Source organism: Ostrea edulis, chromosome 1, assembly GCF_947568905.1.
Source record: "Ostrea edulis chromosome 1, xbOstEdul1.1, whole genome shotgun sequence".
Taxonomy (NCBI): Eukaryota; Metazoa; Mollusca; class Bivalvia; order Ostreida; family Ostreidae; genus Ostrea; species Ostrea edulis.
The window spans coordinates 54888362-54904197 of NC_079164.1; the positions used below are offsets into that span (position 1 = coordinate 54888362).

The 15836-nt window shown below is 36.7% G+C and overlaps 1 protein-coding gene across 6 annotated transcripts in view; it reads right to left on the minus strand.

Moving 5' to 3' along the window:
• LOC125664628 (serine-protein kinase ATM-like) overlaps positions 1–15836 on the minus strand; it is a 408026-nt gene that overhangs the window by 62526 nt on the left and 329664 nt on the right. For 4 of the 6 annotated variants that reach the window (XR_008800024.1, XM_048897448.2, XM_048897449.2 and 1 more), the window contains exons 47-48: positions 9785–9904; positions 1081–1236 (exon numbers count right to left, since the gene is read on the minus strand). Coding sequence is in view for 5 of the 6 variants with exons in the window: in XM_048897448.2 (XP_048753405.2) it covers positions 1081–1236; positions 9785–9904 (276 nt within the window). In the remaining variant the exon portion in view is untranslated. Of the gene's footprint in view, positions 1–1080; positions 1237–2859; positions 2959–4507; positions 4676–9784; positions 9905–15836 lie in introns of those variants that run through there. The other 2 variants (XM_048897453.2, XM_048897452.2) reach the window with 2 other exon arrangements.

Sequence of the window (15836 nt, forward strand, 5' to 3'; positions counted from 1 at the left end):
TTAAAAATAGCAATCTGAACACAACATCATGCCTTAGTCTAACTAGAGATTGATTTTATGAAAAACAAATGTCTCCCCAGCTCCCCAAATTGGAAGTGCTCCAAATGAAACCTCCTCCCCTTAATGTACTGCATGGTATGAAGGAGAGAGCATGATCAGGAACATAGACATTATGAACTCCAATAAGCCATATAGGAGAAATGTTCACAAACTATTTACACCCCCTACCCCTCAGATCAACTATAACTTTAAGGAAAACAAATGGATCCTCCTGTCCCAACAATATGCACATCTACATATGGTAATGAAGCATTGTACAAAGTTTCAAATCTATCAGATAAGCCATAAAGGAGAAGTGTTCACAAGCTATTTTACATCCTCCATCCTTCTTAGATCCACTATAACTATTAGGAAATAATTGGATCCTCCCCTCCCCCCTGAAGCATTGTGCAAAGTTTCAAATCTATCAAATAAGCCATATAGGAGGAGAAGCGTTCACAAGATTTTTGTGACAGACATACGGACGGACAGAAAGTACAAAAACAATATGTCTCCCCCTGAAAGAAGGGAGACATAAATATTAACTGACTGCATGAAGGTAAAGAAATTATCACTAATAAGACCATTAAAAAATGTATTGGATTCTGGAATTATTTTTATTCTTGGAATAAAACTGTTAGAAAAAGTCTTTAGTCACAACTAACCAACGATAATAACATCAAAATTTGGGGACTCCGGGTTAGAATAGGTTCTCAGTACTCCTTGCTTGTCATAGGAGGCGACTAAATGGGGCGGTCCTTCGGATGAGACCGCAAAAACTGAGGTCCTGTGTCACAGCAGGTGTGGCACGATAAAGATCCCTCCCTGCTTAAAGGCCATAAGCGCCGAGCATTATAGGCCTAAATTTTGCAGCCCTTCACCGGCAATGGTGATGTCTGCATATGATTGAGTGAAATATTCTCGAGAGGGACGTTAAACAACAATCAATCATATAATAATTGTTTTTTAATTGTGACTAAAGACTTTTTCTGACAGTTTTATGTAAATTCTAAGAAAATCCAGAATCCAATATTGACTGACCTCATTTCCACTGTCAATGCTGTCACCATTCTTAGACAGTCTACTTTTGCTTGCAGTACTTTTTTTCAGTAGCTCAGAGTCTCTCTTAGCATTAGCCAGAGCAAAAATACAGAACAAGGCATGGTGGGGATGATCCACAGCAGTGCGATGAATGATCTGAAAATCAACATACATGTATGTAATGATTTAGAAGGTCCAATAACTCTTTAAAATGGTCATCTAAAATTTTGTTTTTCACTTTTAATGATCAAAATTTATTGTCTGATGTGTTCAAAAATTAAGGTTATTAAGGAATGAATTTATTATTCTTTTGTTGGATGGAGCTATACCATGAAAAAAAAAAGACGGAAAACTGCATCATTGCGCGTAGCGCATGATGCAAAAGTTTTCCGTCTTTTTTTTCCATGGTATACCTCCATCCAACGGAAAAATAATGAATTTATTCCTTATCATTTAATATTTTAAAACATTGCATGAGTTTATATGATAAAACATTATATGATTTGAGTTGAATTAACGAGTTATTTTTGGACTACATTCTATGTCATTTCGAGATGGGCGTAGTAATTTGTGAATACACAACTTTAAAAAAAACACCTAAATCTGTTAGGCCTAATGGCGACTTCCACGAACTGTTGAGCAAACTGGTTTCTTGAGGACTGAAGAATGCAGAATGAGTTAGAGATAAGTCCTGTTGAGAGAAAATTGCTGGAATTTTTTGAGTGGAACTGGAATTAAGTGCAAAGTTCGATGTCGGTACTAACGGAAAGCGTGGGACACGTGCACAATCGTGATGTGGGATGCCAGGTAGGGTTCTCTTGAGGGTTGTCACGGCTTCCAGGTGGACAAGCGAGTGTTACATAGGGTTTTTCGAGTTTTATCAGTGAATTTCTAAGGCATCACAGCTGTTGTAACATCGTACGGAATCCTTGTTTCGGTGCCCACTCATAATCATATTATGCCGGAGTTCAAAACCATAGTCTTTAAGGACTACGATACGCGATATTGCAGTATCTCTGAGGCATATTCTCTTTATATAAGTCGAGAGGCATAGCTTTCATCGACTTCTCTTCGTAAACATTCATATTTTCATTCTGGAAAACGTGTAAATGCCGGAGTCGATGAAGACTTATGCTTCGACCAACGTTTCGACTCAGATGTGCCTGGATTTACGCAATATATATAGACAATTTGTTTTCAAACATTTAGCAGTAATGCACAAAACCGTCACAAGGAAATCAATACTTACTTGCTTTTAATCCATTTTCAACATGTCCCCTGTCCCGGGTTTACGTTAACTGGTCTTGGGAGCTGTCACAATAGGGGACCAGTTAAGAGAAAAGCAGGCTGACATAATCAAGAGTTTTTTCCAGAATCAAAACATGAATGCTTGCGAAGAGAAGTCAATGAACGCTATGCCTCTCGACTTCTCTAAAGAGAACTGAGGCAGTGTGCGGTGTATCTAGTATTTGGGTTTGTGACATGAAGTTTTCGCAAGGTGCAAACTGGACTATTGTCATCCCCGGTTGAATATATTTAACTCTCAGCCCGGAATTGCAGAAGCAGACATGTGTTGTTATATTGGGGGAGGGTGGGGGGGTGGTCCTCAAATAGCCATTTTTATTTCATTTTGCATAATTAATTATTATTCAAATTTGATATTTGTTTGTTTTTGTTTAATAAATTTATATAGATCGATAGAATTGTTAAAGACCCATCTCATGACCGTATGGTCAGTGAAAATGTAGGCGGAGCCTATTCTAAACAGATGTTATTTACCTGGAGTGGCCAGGGTCTACCAAGGTGCTAATTGCTATATCCCGTGGCACTCGGAGAAATACACAAAGACAGGACGTGTTAGAAATCTACCTGTCCGTGCTTGAGGAAAAAAAATATATAAGTCTTCAATTCATAAAGAATACATGTATAAAAATATGACATATTTTATTTTATTTCACATATATATTAGTTTATAGCCATTGGAATGTTATAAAATTATCTTCAATAATGCTACACTGTCAAAGAGTAGATAAAGTGTCTCCAGATATCCTCACGGTACTGGAATGTTCTTTTCCCAAGGATTTTCTTCGTTTTCCCGGTCGGATACTGATAAGTTCCGGTGGACTGTCTGTCAACATTCTCGTTCCAGTGACAAATGGCTAATCCCGTTCTCATGTTGTAGGAATCATCTCCTAACTGGGTCCTTTTGTCGTGAAACATGTTGAGAACATTATTGAATGACTCAACATAATAGGTGTCCAATGCGTGCACAAAATCTTCTGGAAACTTGTACACCACGAACCTATGAATTACGTCTGTTAGAAGTTTCTCCACAGCAGGATCTGTGAGGATAAGTTTGCTTGGCTCGTAGTTTGGGTCTGTTTTACATCTACTTTGGGGTGGGCAGTGCACATGGTCATTTTTGTAGTGCGGAACGATGTTGTCTAGTCGTGATCGTAATATTGACGGATCTAAATCGCAGTTTCTCATAGAGTATTGCATGCGAGTTCTTACTGAGTGTACTTTTGTCAGAAATCTGCTCATGCCAAGTCTTTCCGTGGTGTTTCAGCGCACCCTTGGCCACTTTGCACATTTGCTTTTCTACGGACTTCGCAGCGTGCCAGGTATCGTTTTGATTGATAGTGTCTGGTCTTTCCTCTCGAATAAACTTGTTAATGCTCGTGTTCCTGTCATGGGCATGGATGCAGATGGTAACTGGGCCACCAACAGATGATATCTCACTGTCAAAGAACTCGTATAATTTCCTTGTCCCTAGAAGTTCGTGTCTTTGAGTACACCGGTCATCCTCTTTTGTGATGTGTTGCTCTTTCAAAACTTTGTGCGTCTCCTGGCCGATACACACAACGTTCGTATTTTTTGCATTTCTCCTACCCCCATGACGGGCATCGGTCAGAATTGCTATCGCACCACCATTCTCATAAGATAGTCCAATTTCCTCTTGAAGTGCGGAGTCACATGCACGGTCTGTAGTAAGCTTGACTGCCTCGGTATATTTCGTCATCAGATCACGCACATGATTTGCTGTGGGTGTTACAAATCCTAGTCCATCTTGAAGTCTGTTTATCTGTCCTGAAAGCAACCCCGTACTATAGCATGAGTGAATCCATCTAGCATTTGCCAGAAAAGTTCCATTCTGCAGGTAAACAGAGCTACTCCACGAAAGTGAGTGTCCAGAATTGCAACAGAATTGAAACGATGCTACAGCTCCACACATCAAAATCTGATCCGGTCGGAATTCAAGTCGGGAATGACATGTATCGTGGTGATGTTTGACTGAATTTAGAAGTTGAGAAACTGCACTATCCGTAGACATAAAATAAACATGTTTCCCATCAAATCTTGGAATATCTACTCTTTCGTTGGATTCGGAACAATCCCTCTCAATAAGAAAGTCCAGGGCCCGTTCAATCACATCTGCGTTGTTGAGAACTGGTCCTTTGCTAAGTTGATACTGGATCTCTGTTTCACGAATGCGATTTTCTCCCTAATTCTCTGCAACACAGTATAATCCCCTGGTAATTCTAACTTGAATGAGCTGGAACATTTTCTTGCACTACCCGGAGTCTTTGGCGTTCTGGGTGTAGAGAATAAATTATCCATAACATATAATAGGAATCGCTTGATGGAAAGATGTGAACTCAATAAGAATCTGAATAATTATGCCGACTCAGGAATACCGGGATGGGGTGGGAGTGTTATGAAACCCTAGTGTGTACCTTGAAACAGTAGTTAATGAACTAGGAAGTCCCCCATGCCAGAATCAATTAGTTTGGGTGTGAAGGGGGTTAGTGTCACTTGTATAAATCATGATATGTACAGTGAAACTTCTCTAAACCGGCCGGCTCTCGGACCGGAAAAAACGGCCGGTTTAGAGGGATGGCCGGTATACCGAGAATTTAGCAATTATAGACATTTTATCTCAATATTCACAAAGTAGGTACTGTTCACTTGATCTGGTGATCTATGATCAATTATCGGTGGAGATCAAATTAGTCCGCTTGTACCTAAAGATAATTATGAATTACAAGAAATATTCTCGCTGAAATCATCTAATTTTAAACTGAAAATGTATAACAGGATACATAAAGAAAACACAGAGGCCTATTATTGGAATTCCTCTTACCTATAAAAACTCTGTTTACATTCATCGCTTATGTCATTAACAATTTTGTTTAGACGTTTTTAAAAAGTACAGTAGTAAATATGAAATTGTAATTTGAATATTTCTTTGGCATTTTAAGTCTATGGAAACCAAGAAAATTAATCTACCTTTTAATAATTATCATTAACAGTCATGGGTTTGTTATTAACTACCGCTTATATCCATACGAAAGTACGGTGAAATAATATGGCGTTTGATTCCATATTCATTCAATAATTTCCTAACTGTTTTTTACATTTTGTACAGAATTTGGAAGGGTCTCTTGGATTAGCTAAGTGTCAATTAACACCCTTGACAGCACAGGTAAACAATAGAAATTGAAGAGGCCACTAGTGTTTTTCACACCTCCCATGGATAATTTCATACCTGGCCAGTAAGTCAGTCAATTTGCACACCTGGATGATCTTAATTAACCATTGGCAAAGATTTTCTTGTCTTCAAAAAGTGGCCAGTATGTTAAGGGTAAATTACACATGTTTGTTAACAAATGTACTTTAAAAAGTGGCCGATGTCTGGTTTTCAGGGGTGGCCGGTTTTGTAAGACTTTCTTTGTAAGGAAATTATGTTAAGATTTCTGCCGGGACTTTGAAAATCGGCCGATATTCAGGGAGAACCGGTATTCTGAGGGGCCGGTTTGGAGAAGTTTCACTGTACTCCCCTTCTATATATGTATATTTCTGTAAACATTTAATTCCAGGGACGTTAGCCATTGAAATATAGAGTGAAATTTATTAATCAAATATATTCAATATACACTCAATAAGACAATGTTTCCAGTTCTAGCCACGTGGAGGCCCCTCTGCTGTAGAACCCTTTTTAAATTTTGTTAATTATAAATAAGTTTAGGCTTCAGTCACTGCCACATATGTCCCATGTAAGGCTGTCCATGTACATTTGGCAACCTGACTCTCTGACGTGATGAATTACACAGTTTGGCATGATTTTCCGCTTTGTTCCGTAAGTCTGCCACACAAACTGCTTTTGTTTCAAATCCATTTGTATGGCTCTGGATTTTTTCCCCTGATATCGCTCATCATTCCAGGCTCCTCGATGGCAAAGCATTGTCCAGAATTTTTTATATAAATTTTTTCTGCCATGACTGTTTTTTTGGGATGCCGGTTTTAGTCGATCGGGCCACCAAGATTGTCTGTTGTTCTCTGACAGAACACATGGCCGACAGAGGCAATCCGGGCATTTTATAAAAGATGCTAGAGGAGGAATGATAGGATTAGGAAGCTGCACGGAGGCTGATGTTGCTTCAGAAACTTCTTCTTTATCTGGATCCCATTCCCAATCGCTATGAGCAAATAAAGCACGAATTGCTGCTAATTTCTCCTCTGAAAGTTGAAGTTATCTTATGACATTTTCGTCGGGATACAATATGACTATGACTGATTTATTTTTAATGTACAGATACGTAGCTCGGGTAATTATCGTCTCATAATTAAATTTTTTTTTTTTATCTTTGCGGTAGATGAAAGGGGCTGATACGCGTGCCGCTAATTGCTATCAACACATTCCGGTCTTGGATACCCAGGTGACTCGCTGTGTTAAAGCCGTCAATCAGGACCTGAGCTATTGTCTATTATATGATTGACAAGCGGTGTGTTTTTTATCCTTGTCCAGGTAACTTTTAAGGGAGGTGGCTTAAAAATGGGTCTTTAAGTATTTCTTCAGGATTCCCTAATCTATATATAAATACGAAGCATCCAGAGGAATCCCCAACATTCCAATAGAAAGTAGTTCCGGCCATTTATTTTTTTCCCGTTGGATACGGTATTCCAATAATTTTTCAACCAATGAAAAAGCGTGTAACATGTAAAATTCAATTATTACATTATCACATAAGCTCATTTTAGAGAGTATATTATTTGTTTTGTAAACAGATTGCGGTATGATACTGTTTACGAAATTTTCAAAAGAAATGGATATCGATCTAAGTTTATTATATCTTTCACATTTCAAGCATTCTTTGGGTAAAATGTGTCATCTAAAAGTTAAAATTTGTAAGTATGCAAAATTAAGATGCTTTATATTACAAAATTAACATTTCACTGGTTTATTTGTTTACATGAAAAGACTCGAGTCTTCATTTACATAACACAGATTTAAGGCTAAAATATTGCTTTTATTCTTGTGTTCAGAAGGTAAACATTTTGGCTGTCAACATTAAATCAGATATATTTTTAAAGGGACTGGTTCGTGATTTTTGAAAAAAATGTTTTTCATTTTTGATGTTAAATATTAAAAATATAACTCATTTAATGTTGACAGCCAAAATGTTTACCTTCTGAATGGAAGAATAAAAGCTATATTTTAACCTTAACTCTGTGTTATATAAACAAAGACTATATTTAGTCTTGAAATAGCAATTACACATGTATGTACATATACAATTTTAAATGTATTCACTGAATTTTGTAATTCATTAAATAATGAACTTACATACACAATGCCACCTTCGCAAGCCAATTAAGTCTCCGATTCGCTTACTCTCATCTGCGTTGAGAGTAAGCGAGATGAGAGTATAAAGCGAATCGGACACTTGGTTTGCAAAGATGACAAAATGATTTGATTATGTAAACTTAAGAAATATATTATCACTTTGAGGTAAAAACAATATGTGTTACAGAAACACCTGTATATATAGCAGACGATAACAAAACCATGTGACATATGAAATGCCACATGACTGAACAAATTGTTATAAATAACTAGCGGAATCCCGACGCTATTTAAAAACTATTTTATACTCCATTAAATCTATTGGCTGCAAGCGCGAATGTAAACATGCCGCCATTTTGTACGAATACTTATTGCATCATACTGTACATCGATCACTACATCCAAGCTTGTGTTGCAACTTATTTACAAAACCAAACCCAGAAATCGGTTGTAATGTATGACCCGCTGGGTCATAAAAAATAATCGGGTTACGGGTAGAAAAATTGGGTGTAACCTGACAAAATTGGGTTAGTTGGCAACTATGACCGGACCCAAACTCAAACTTGATCTGTAAATCATCAAGATACACCTGCATGCAAAAAATCAATTCAATATCTCAAGGGGTTTAGAAAATTTTTCCAGAAAACTGGTTGTAACAGTAATTTTTCTAAGTTAAACTCAATGAACCGGAACCAAACTCAAACTCGTTCTGTAACTCATCAATATACACCTGCATACAAATGATCAATTCAATATCTTAAGGAGGTACTCTACATCGTCATAATGGCTGACTTCCTTTTAAAACATGGAGGAAAATATAAATATTAGCAATATTTGTCTATTCATTTCTAAAATCATCGCCTAGCTGAGTAGCTCAGTAGGTTAGCACGTTGACTGCTGAACTATAGATCGTGTGTTCGAGTCCAGCAGGGGTTTAAATTTTTTTCAGATTGCTTTCTACTAAAACTGCATTTTTTGACTAAATAAAGTAAATTTGATAGTTTTCAATTTCAAAATATTGTTCTACATATCCTCCACTTTTCATCCATATCAAATTTCTCAGGTGTAGCATACCTCCTTAAGGCGTTTAGGAAAAAAGTCCAGAAGGACGGAAAAGGGTAAAACTATATTTTGAAGGACCATAAAATTTTTGTTTTTCATGAGATTTTGAGTGTGTCTTGGTACTAGTCCTTAAAATTTGCTATAGTTAAAATTATTAGCCAGCACATGCACTGAATTCCGATTGGATGATTTTAAAATCACCATAACTTTCATATATTTGATGCAAACATCATGAAATATATACTGTATGTATACGATACAAATGCCTGTTGAATGATAGCAACAAAAGTGCAAAGTCATATTTATGTGCGCATGTATTGCTTTCATTCATTTTTTGGTACCGAAATGGCTATAACTTTCTAATTAAAGGCTATAATATAATGGATTTTTTCCCCTGTTGGTTTACAATATGAATTTGTAATGGATGGTATGAACCACAGATGTTAAATCAAATTTGCGTGCACGAGAATGCAGGTGCATTGCAACTTTTAACTTCTTTCATCAGGTATTGAGCAATACCATTTTGAGATATGTTTTTGGACTCTCTACTTATAGTAGCATTGTCAAAATCACTAATATATACACGCAAGCACATGCCTTCAATTTTGAGCATTACATTTTAAATATTTCCCCTTTTCAAGGGTAATGGATAGGGCATACACTGAGGAAACCCAGTACTAACATCACAAAACAAGCCCTAGAATGGAATCCACAGGGACAGAGAAAGCGGGGACAGCCAAAGAACACCTGGCGCAGGGTATTAACATCAGACCTGAAGAAAATTGGCAAGACCTGGGGAGAAGCTAAGACCATTGCACAAGACAAGAGGGAGATGGAAAGCCACTGTAGCCGCCCTATGTCCCCCATGGGACGAAGTGGATTAATGATGATGATGAAGGGTAATGTCAAAATTGGTTGAGGTTACCAATTAATTAGTCTAAACATATTTTTGTTACCTGATATAACAATTATAGAAAATTTTTGCAATATGCAGTAATTTCATTAAATTCTTACTTTGGACAGTGTTTTCTGCAATGAGGAAGTTTGATCAGCTGGTGGATTGGTGTCCATCCTGGCACATAGTTGATAAATCAGACTCAGGAATTTGTAGGACTTAATACTCTGAATATTTATCTGAAATACAAAATATATCAGACTCAGAAACTTGTATGACTAGAACTCTCGGTTTGTTTATCAAAAATAGAAAACAGACTAGACTTAGAAACTTTTGGAACATGAACTCTTAACATTTATTTAAAGTAGAAAACACATCAGATTCAGTCATACTTCACTGGTATTAAACTGATGATAGTAACGACCGTTACTATCATCCCAAGATGGCGGAAGGAAATTCCGGAAAGACCACGTTTACTTATTATATCTATTTGTATTGTTTATTTGCGAATGATATATAGGTAAGAAATATCATACACTAGCAACAATTACGATCAGGTGTTGTTTTATCTTTTATACGGCTCATATGAACAGAAAATTCGTCGTTGAAAAAACAGCGAGGATGATAGTAACGAAATGAATGATGATAGTAACGTAAGAACTTTCGTTACTATCATCCTCGATGTTTTTTCAACGATGAATTTTCTGTTCATATGAGCCGTATAAAAGATAAAACAACACCTGATCGTAATTGTTGCTAGTGTATGATGTTTCTTACCTACATATCATTCGCAAATAAACAATACAAATAGATATAATAAGTAAACGTGGTCTTTCCAGAATTTCCTTCCGCCATCTTGGGATGATAGTAACGATCGTTACTATCATCAGTTTAATACCAGTGATACTTGATAACTCTCAGACATCTTCGATGCTTTACATAATATAATATGTGTATTAACATTAAATCTGGACCCATCCTAAAGTCAAAACCCTGGGTTGTGAAATACACCATTTTTTTGTACATCCTTTTCTGCTTTTCCTAATTATGCATTTAAATTTTACACAGTGTCAGCAGACTTATATATGTCCTTCAAATCATTATTATAATTTTAATTTTGACACCACCTTGATACCAAACCCTTACCCCTAGGATCATGCAATTTACAATTTTGGTAAAGGACTACCTACAACTCTAAATATCCATTTAGTTTCAATTTAGTATCAATAGCCAGGCAATGAAATTAAGGGGAAATACTCGCTAAATGCGAGTTTAAAATTGAAATTGCGAGTAAAAAATCACAAGTGATAGCAACTTTTTGCGAGTGAAAAAAATCACTATCTTTTTTCTGGATTTCCTCAGTTTATTGGCTGTACTTTGAAGTTTACAATAATTTTGTCTTGTGCATAGAAACGCTTTACAGAATGAATATACAAGTATTGAAAAAGTAAACGTGGATCGAACAAGATGTACTGTGAGCAATGCTCACTAAGAATACCCCCCGCTTACCCCAATCTCCCAAAGGGTGTTGTTAATAGGTATAAATTACCTCTTTCCTGAGTGTAAAAATATGGTATGCCTTTGTAGAAGGAAATGGAAGATATAGTCCGAACACAAATCCATGGCATAAACCTATAATTTTGACCTTGATATCAAAGGTCAAGGTCATAAAGAGGTCATGAATGTACATGACACATAGTCTCATGGTGATACACCCATGTCTTATGGTATGACTATGTCAAAACCCTACAATCAATTTTGACCTTGAGGTCAAAGTTCAAGGTCATATAGAGGTCATGAAGGTACTCGACACATCGTCTCATGGTGATACACTCATGTGTCAAATATGATATGCCTATGTCAAAGAACAAAGAAGTCATGGCCCTGACAAGAATCCATTGTAAAAACCTTTAATTTTGACTTTGAGGTCAAGGTCATACAGAGGTCATGAAGGTACATGACACATCGTCTCATGGTGATACACTCATGTGTCAAATATGGTATGCCTATGTCAAAGAACAAAGAAGTTATGGCCCGGACACAAATCCATTGTAAAAAACCTCTAATTTTGAACTTGAGGTCAAGGGTCAAGGTCATATAGAGGTCATGAAGGTACTTGACACATCATCTCATGGTGATTTACCTGTGTGCCAAATATGGTATGCCTAAGTCAAAGAACAAAGAAGTTATGGCCCGGACACGAATCTGCACAGACAGACGGACGGACGGACGGACAGACAGACAGAGTGATTCCTATATACCCCCCAGAACTTCGTATGGGGGGTATAATAAATAACTAAGGCCAAGGTCGTCTCAGTCAGTACTACTTCAAACACACTTCGGGCGTCTCAGTGACGTCTGATTTAAACAGCAAGCATGTTGATTTCGTCAGTGTCTACATGAAACAACACATGACAGAGTTAGTGTCACCGTTTCACGTGGTGTCCTTCTGTACTCTATAGTCAAACACGAGTTCACGGGGTTTTTTCCACTAGAATTTTTTAGATGAAATTTCCAAAAGTTTTGAACATATAGTTTGAATTGGCACAGTCTTCAAGATTTCAAACAACATGATGTTGTAAATAGGTGGTAGATCTCTGGACAGCGAGTACACCGCACAAGTGTACCCTATGACCCTCACCATGTATGTTGTCTGACAATTCATTAAATTTTAAATGAAAGAATTCTCAATCTTATTTTTATTATTGCACTTTAAAGAAGATTTTAAAAGATTTTCCCTATATTTTGATATAGAGACATGCTTGTTTTCTTAAATTCCTGTAAAACAGCCTTCGATTGAAAAATGCTAGTAAAAACTCAATTTTGCTAGTTGGAAAATAATCCACTAGCTAAAATTTGCTAGTAGTGAAAAAAGTTAATTTCGATCCCTGATAGCACCAAAGAAGATGTTAATTAAATGTTTTACACATAAACACTATATACTAAGTTTGGTCCCGCCCTGGGGTCAAAACCCCTAACCCGGGGATCATGAAATATACAATTTTGGTAGAGGCCTTCCTGCTCTACATTGCTATGCATTTAGTTTATTTTAAACATGTGCAGTTCTAGAGAAGAAGATTTTTGAAATATGTCCAGGGGTCCGTGTTTGCCCAACTTTCTATTTTGTATTGCTTATAGGACTTATGAGATTGATCACCGTTATCTTCACCTTTCGCTATAATTAAGTGTTAGAAAGTAATAATTACGCAAATGTGCCACTGAAATGAAATTCTGATAGTGAATTTTCTATAAAATTGGCATGTTAAATTGTTTACAAAATTTAATCTAGCTGACACATGCTCATGAGTGCCTCTCTTTGTTTTTTCAAACTGGTGACCTCCGAGGTCAATCACATCGGAGATTACGAGCAGGAATTACTGACAGAATTAATGAATCATGAATCAATGTTTTTTGCTGATTTGACGGGTTTATTGCTTCAGATTCACTCTGATTCTATGACGTTATATATATTCAATCAAAAATAAGTTAATATTTGTTCTTTTATTTGTCATTTTACTTCCGGTCAGTTACAGCTTGTATTGCTCTAAATTTTAGCACATCAAGTGAACACACAATTGATACACATCCAAACACACAGCCGATGCACATCCAAGTGAACATGCACTTTGACACACAAGAGCAATTAAACACTCTGACACACACAATCAATTAAACACTCCAACACACACGAGCAATTTAAAAACACTCTGACACACACGAGCAACTAAACACTTCGACACACACACAATCAATTAAACACTCCGACACACACACGAGCAATTAAACACTCCGACACACACACACAGTCAATTAAACACTCTGACACACAGTCATGAAATTAAGCATTGACTTTTGTCAATCAACGTTCTTGAAATTTACCAGTCCGAAGGATTTAATTGGTTAAAATTGCCTCGGACCAGAAAAGTTCTCAGTGCATTTAATTATCGAACAGATGAAAATCTTTAAATGTCTGATACCACAGAAATAGATTCTGAGAAACACTCTGAAACACCCAGTCAACCAAGCATTCTGACACACACTGTTAAAAACCATTCTAATGCTGAAAACAACCAAGTACAATCCCCGCCCCCATAAAAAAAACGAGTACTGCCAATGGTACATAATACGCCCATGAAAAGCTAATATAGGTTGTTTTTCTTATATCATGATTTGCAGAACTTGGCTTTTTAGAGTAGTATCAGCAATCATCAGGGTGTGACATACTTTCTTTGCATCGTAAAAACAGACAAATCATGCACTCTCTATGTATTATTTTCACTTGGCATACGATGTATTTGTACAAAGTTTGATGGTCCTAGCCCCAACGGTTCGGTCTGTATCCTGCTACTATGACCTTGAGAAACAAGGAATCCTTGACTACGCATAAAGTGTATGTGTACCAAGTTAGACGGTGCTTAGCCGCAACAGTTCAGTCTGTATACTGCCTACAAGGTTTTCCTACTAAGTGATACTGCGACCTTGACCTTGGTGATCAAATGTACCAAATTGCAATATCCTGGAGCTTACGGTTCGGATTGTATCCTGCCTACAAGGTTTTCCTACTAAGTAATACTACGACCTTGACCTTTGACTTCTGACCTTGAGAAACAATAGGCATCTTCCTCTCACCATGGTGATCAAATGTACCAAGTTGTAAAATCCTGGAGCTTACGGTTCAGTCTGTATCCTGCCCACAAGGTCCTGACAGACAGATGGACAACGACATACCATAATATGTTCCGTCTTCGACGGGTGTATAAAAACCAAAAACCCCACCTATCAAACATGACCGACATACAAGTAGCACACAAAAAAATGAAATACATGAAAAAAATATTGTCTACGAAAGGGGGTACTTTTTTCTTTGTTGTACTAGGTATTTTTTTCCTTGTATGTTGTACCAGGTATTTTTTTCCTTGTATTTTCAATGAGTATAATATTGTTTCTTAAAGAACCAGGTGGGGTGTCCCACATTTTCCTTTGCTTTTACTTGCAAATTTAGTTATTTTGAAATGCAAAGTAAGACATATTGGCCAACTGGCCCTCCACTTTTGAATAGTAAGAATATAAGCTGGAGCTCATGAATCTAACCCATTTAATGAGTTAAATTATTTATTGGTCAATTTTGGGCAGTTTTTGCCCTGCCCCTAAGGCCCCAGGGGTGCAGGAATCCTGAAAGAACAAGGTACGATTGTATACATAAAAAGGCCCAAAAATTTTCTCTCAATAAAATGTGTCTGGAATTAACCTTAATCAGCGTTTTAAGAAAGTAAAATATATGCCAGGTATACTATGTCAACAAAATCAGAATGATATTCCTGATTGGATAGCATTATGACATCATGAATAAGACATTTCCCGCCTATTTTTCAAAATAAGCCTGAAAACTTTCAAATGTCATACAGATTATTGCTCAGGAAAAGATGTGCGCATTTGTCAAGCAAAATGAAAATGATATATATTGTGTATTATTTTAAGATGATAAACATACTTGAATATTAATTTGCTCGACGCATGCGCTGTATGTTTTCTGAAAGGAAAAACCACCTGAATTTGTGGAGATTTTCATTGAAAATGGCATTTTTGCAATTTTATGCCAACTTCTAGCTCTCGTTATATGACACAAATCATTTTACTGATCAAACTGAGCGAATTTTGGATTTGCTAATCTATTCCTTATTTGAATGCCAGGGTTTGAGCTCCAAGTGAAATCATCGATATTTTGGGCCAAATGACTTAAGAAACTGTACCTACTTCTTTACAAATTATGTTCACCTTGTTCCAAATATGTTTTATGTTAAATTTGAAAAGAATTGGAAAGATAGTTATCAAGAAGAAGTTAAAAATGTCTATTGTTCACACATTTAATGACTGACCATTTTTGCCCCACCCGGATACCAAAACCCCTATCCCTGGGATCATCAAATTTACAATTTTGGTAAAGGACTACCTGCTCCTTTTAAATATCTATTTAGTGTCAATATAGTATCAACCACACTAAAGAAGATGTTATTTAAGTGTTTTATATGTAAACACTATATACCAAGTTTGGCCCCGCCCTGGGGTCAGAATCCCTACCCCGGGGATCATGAAATTTACAATTTTGGTAAAGGCCTTCCTGCTCTCTATCACCATGCATTTAGTTTTTCTTACACATGTGCGGTTCTTGAG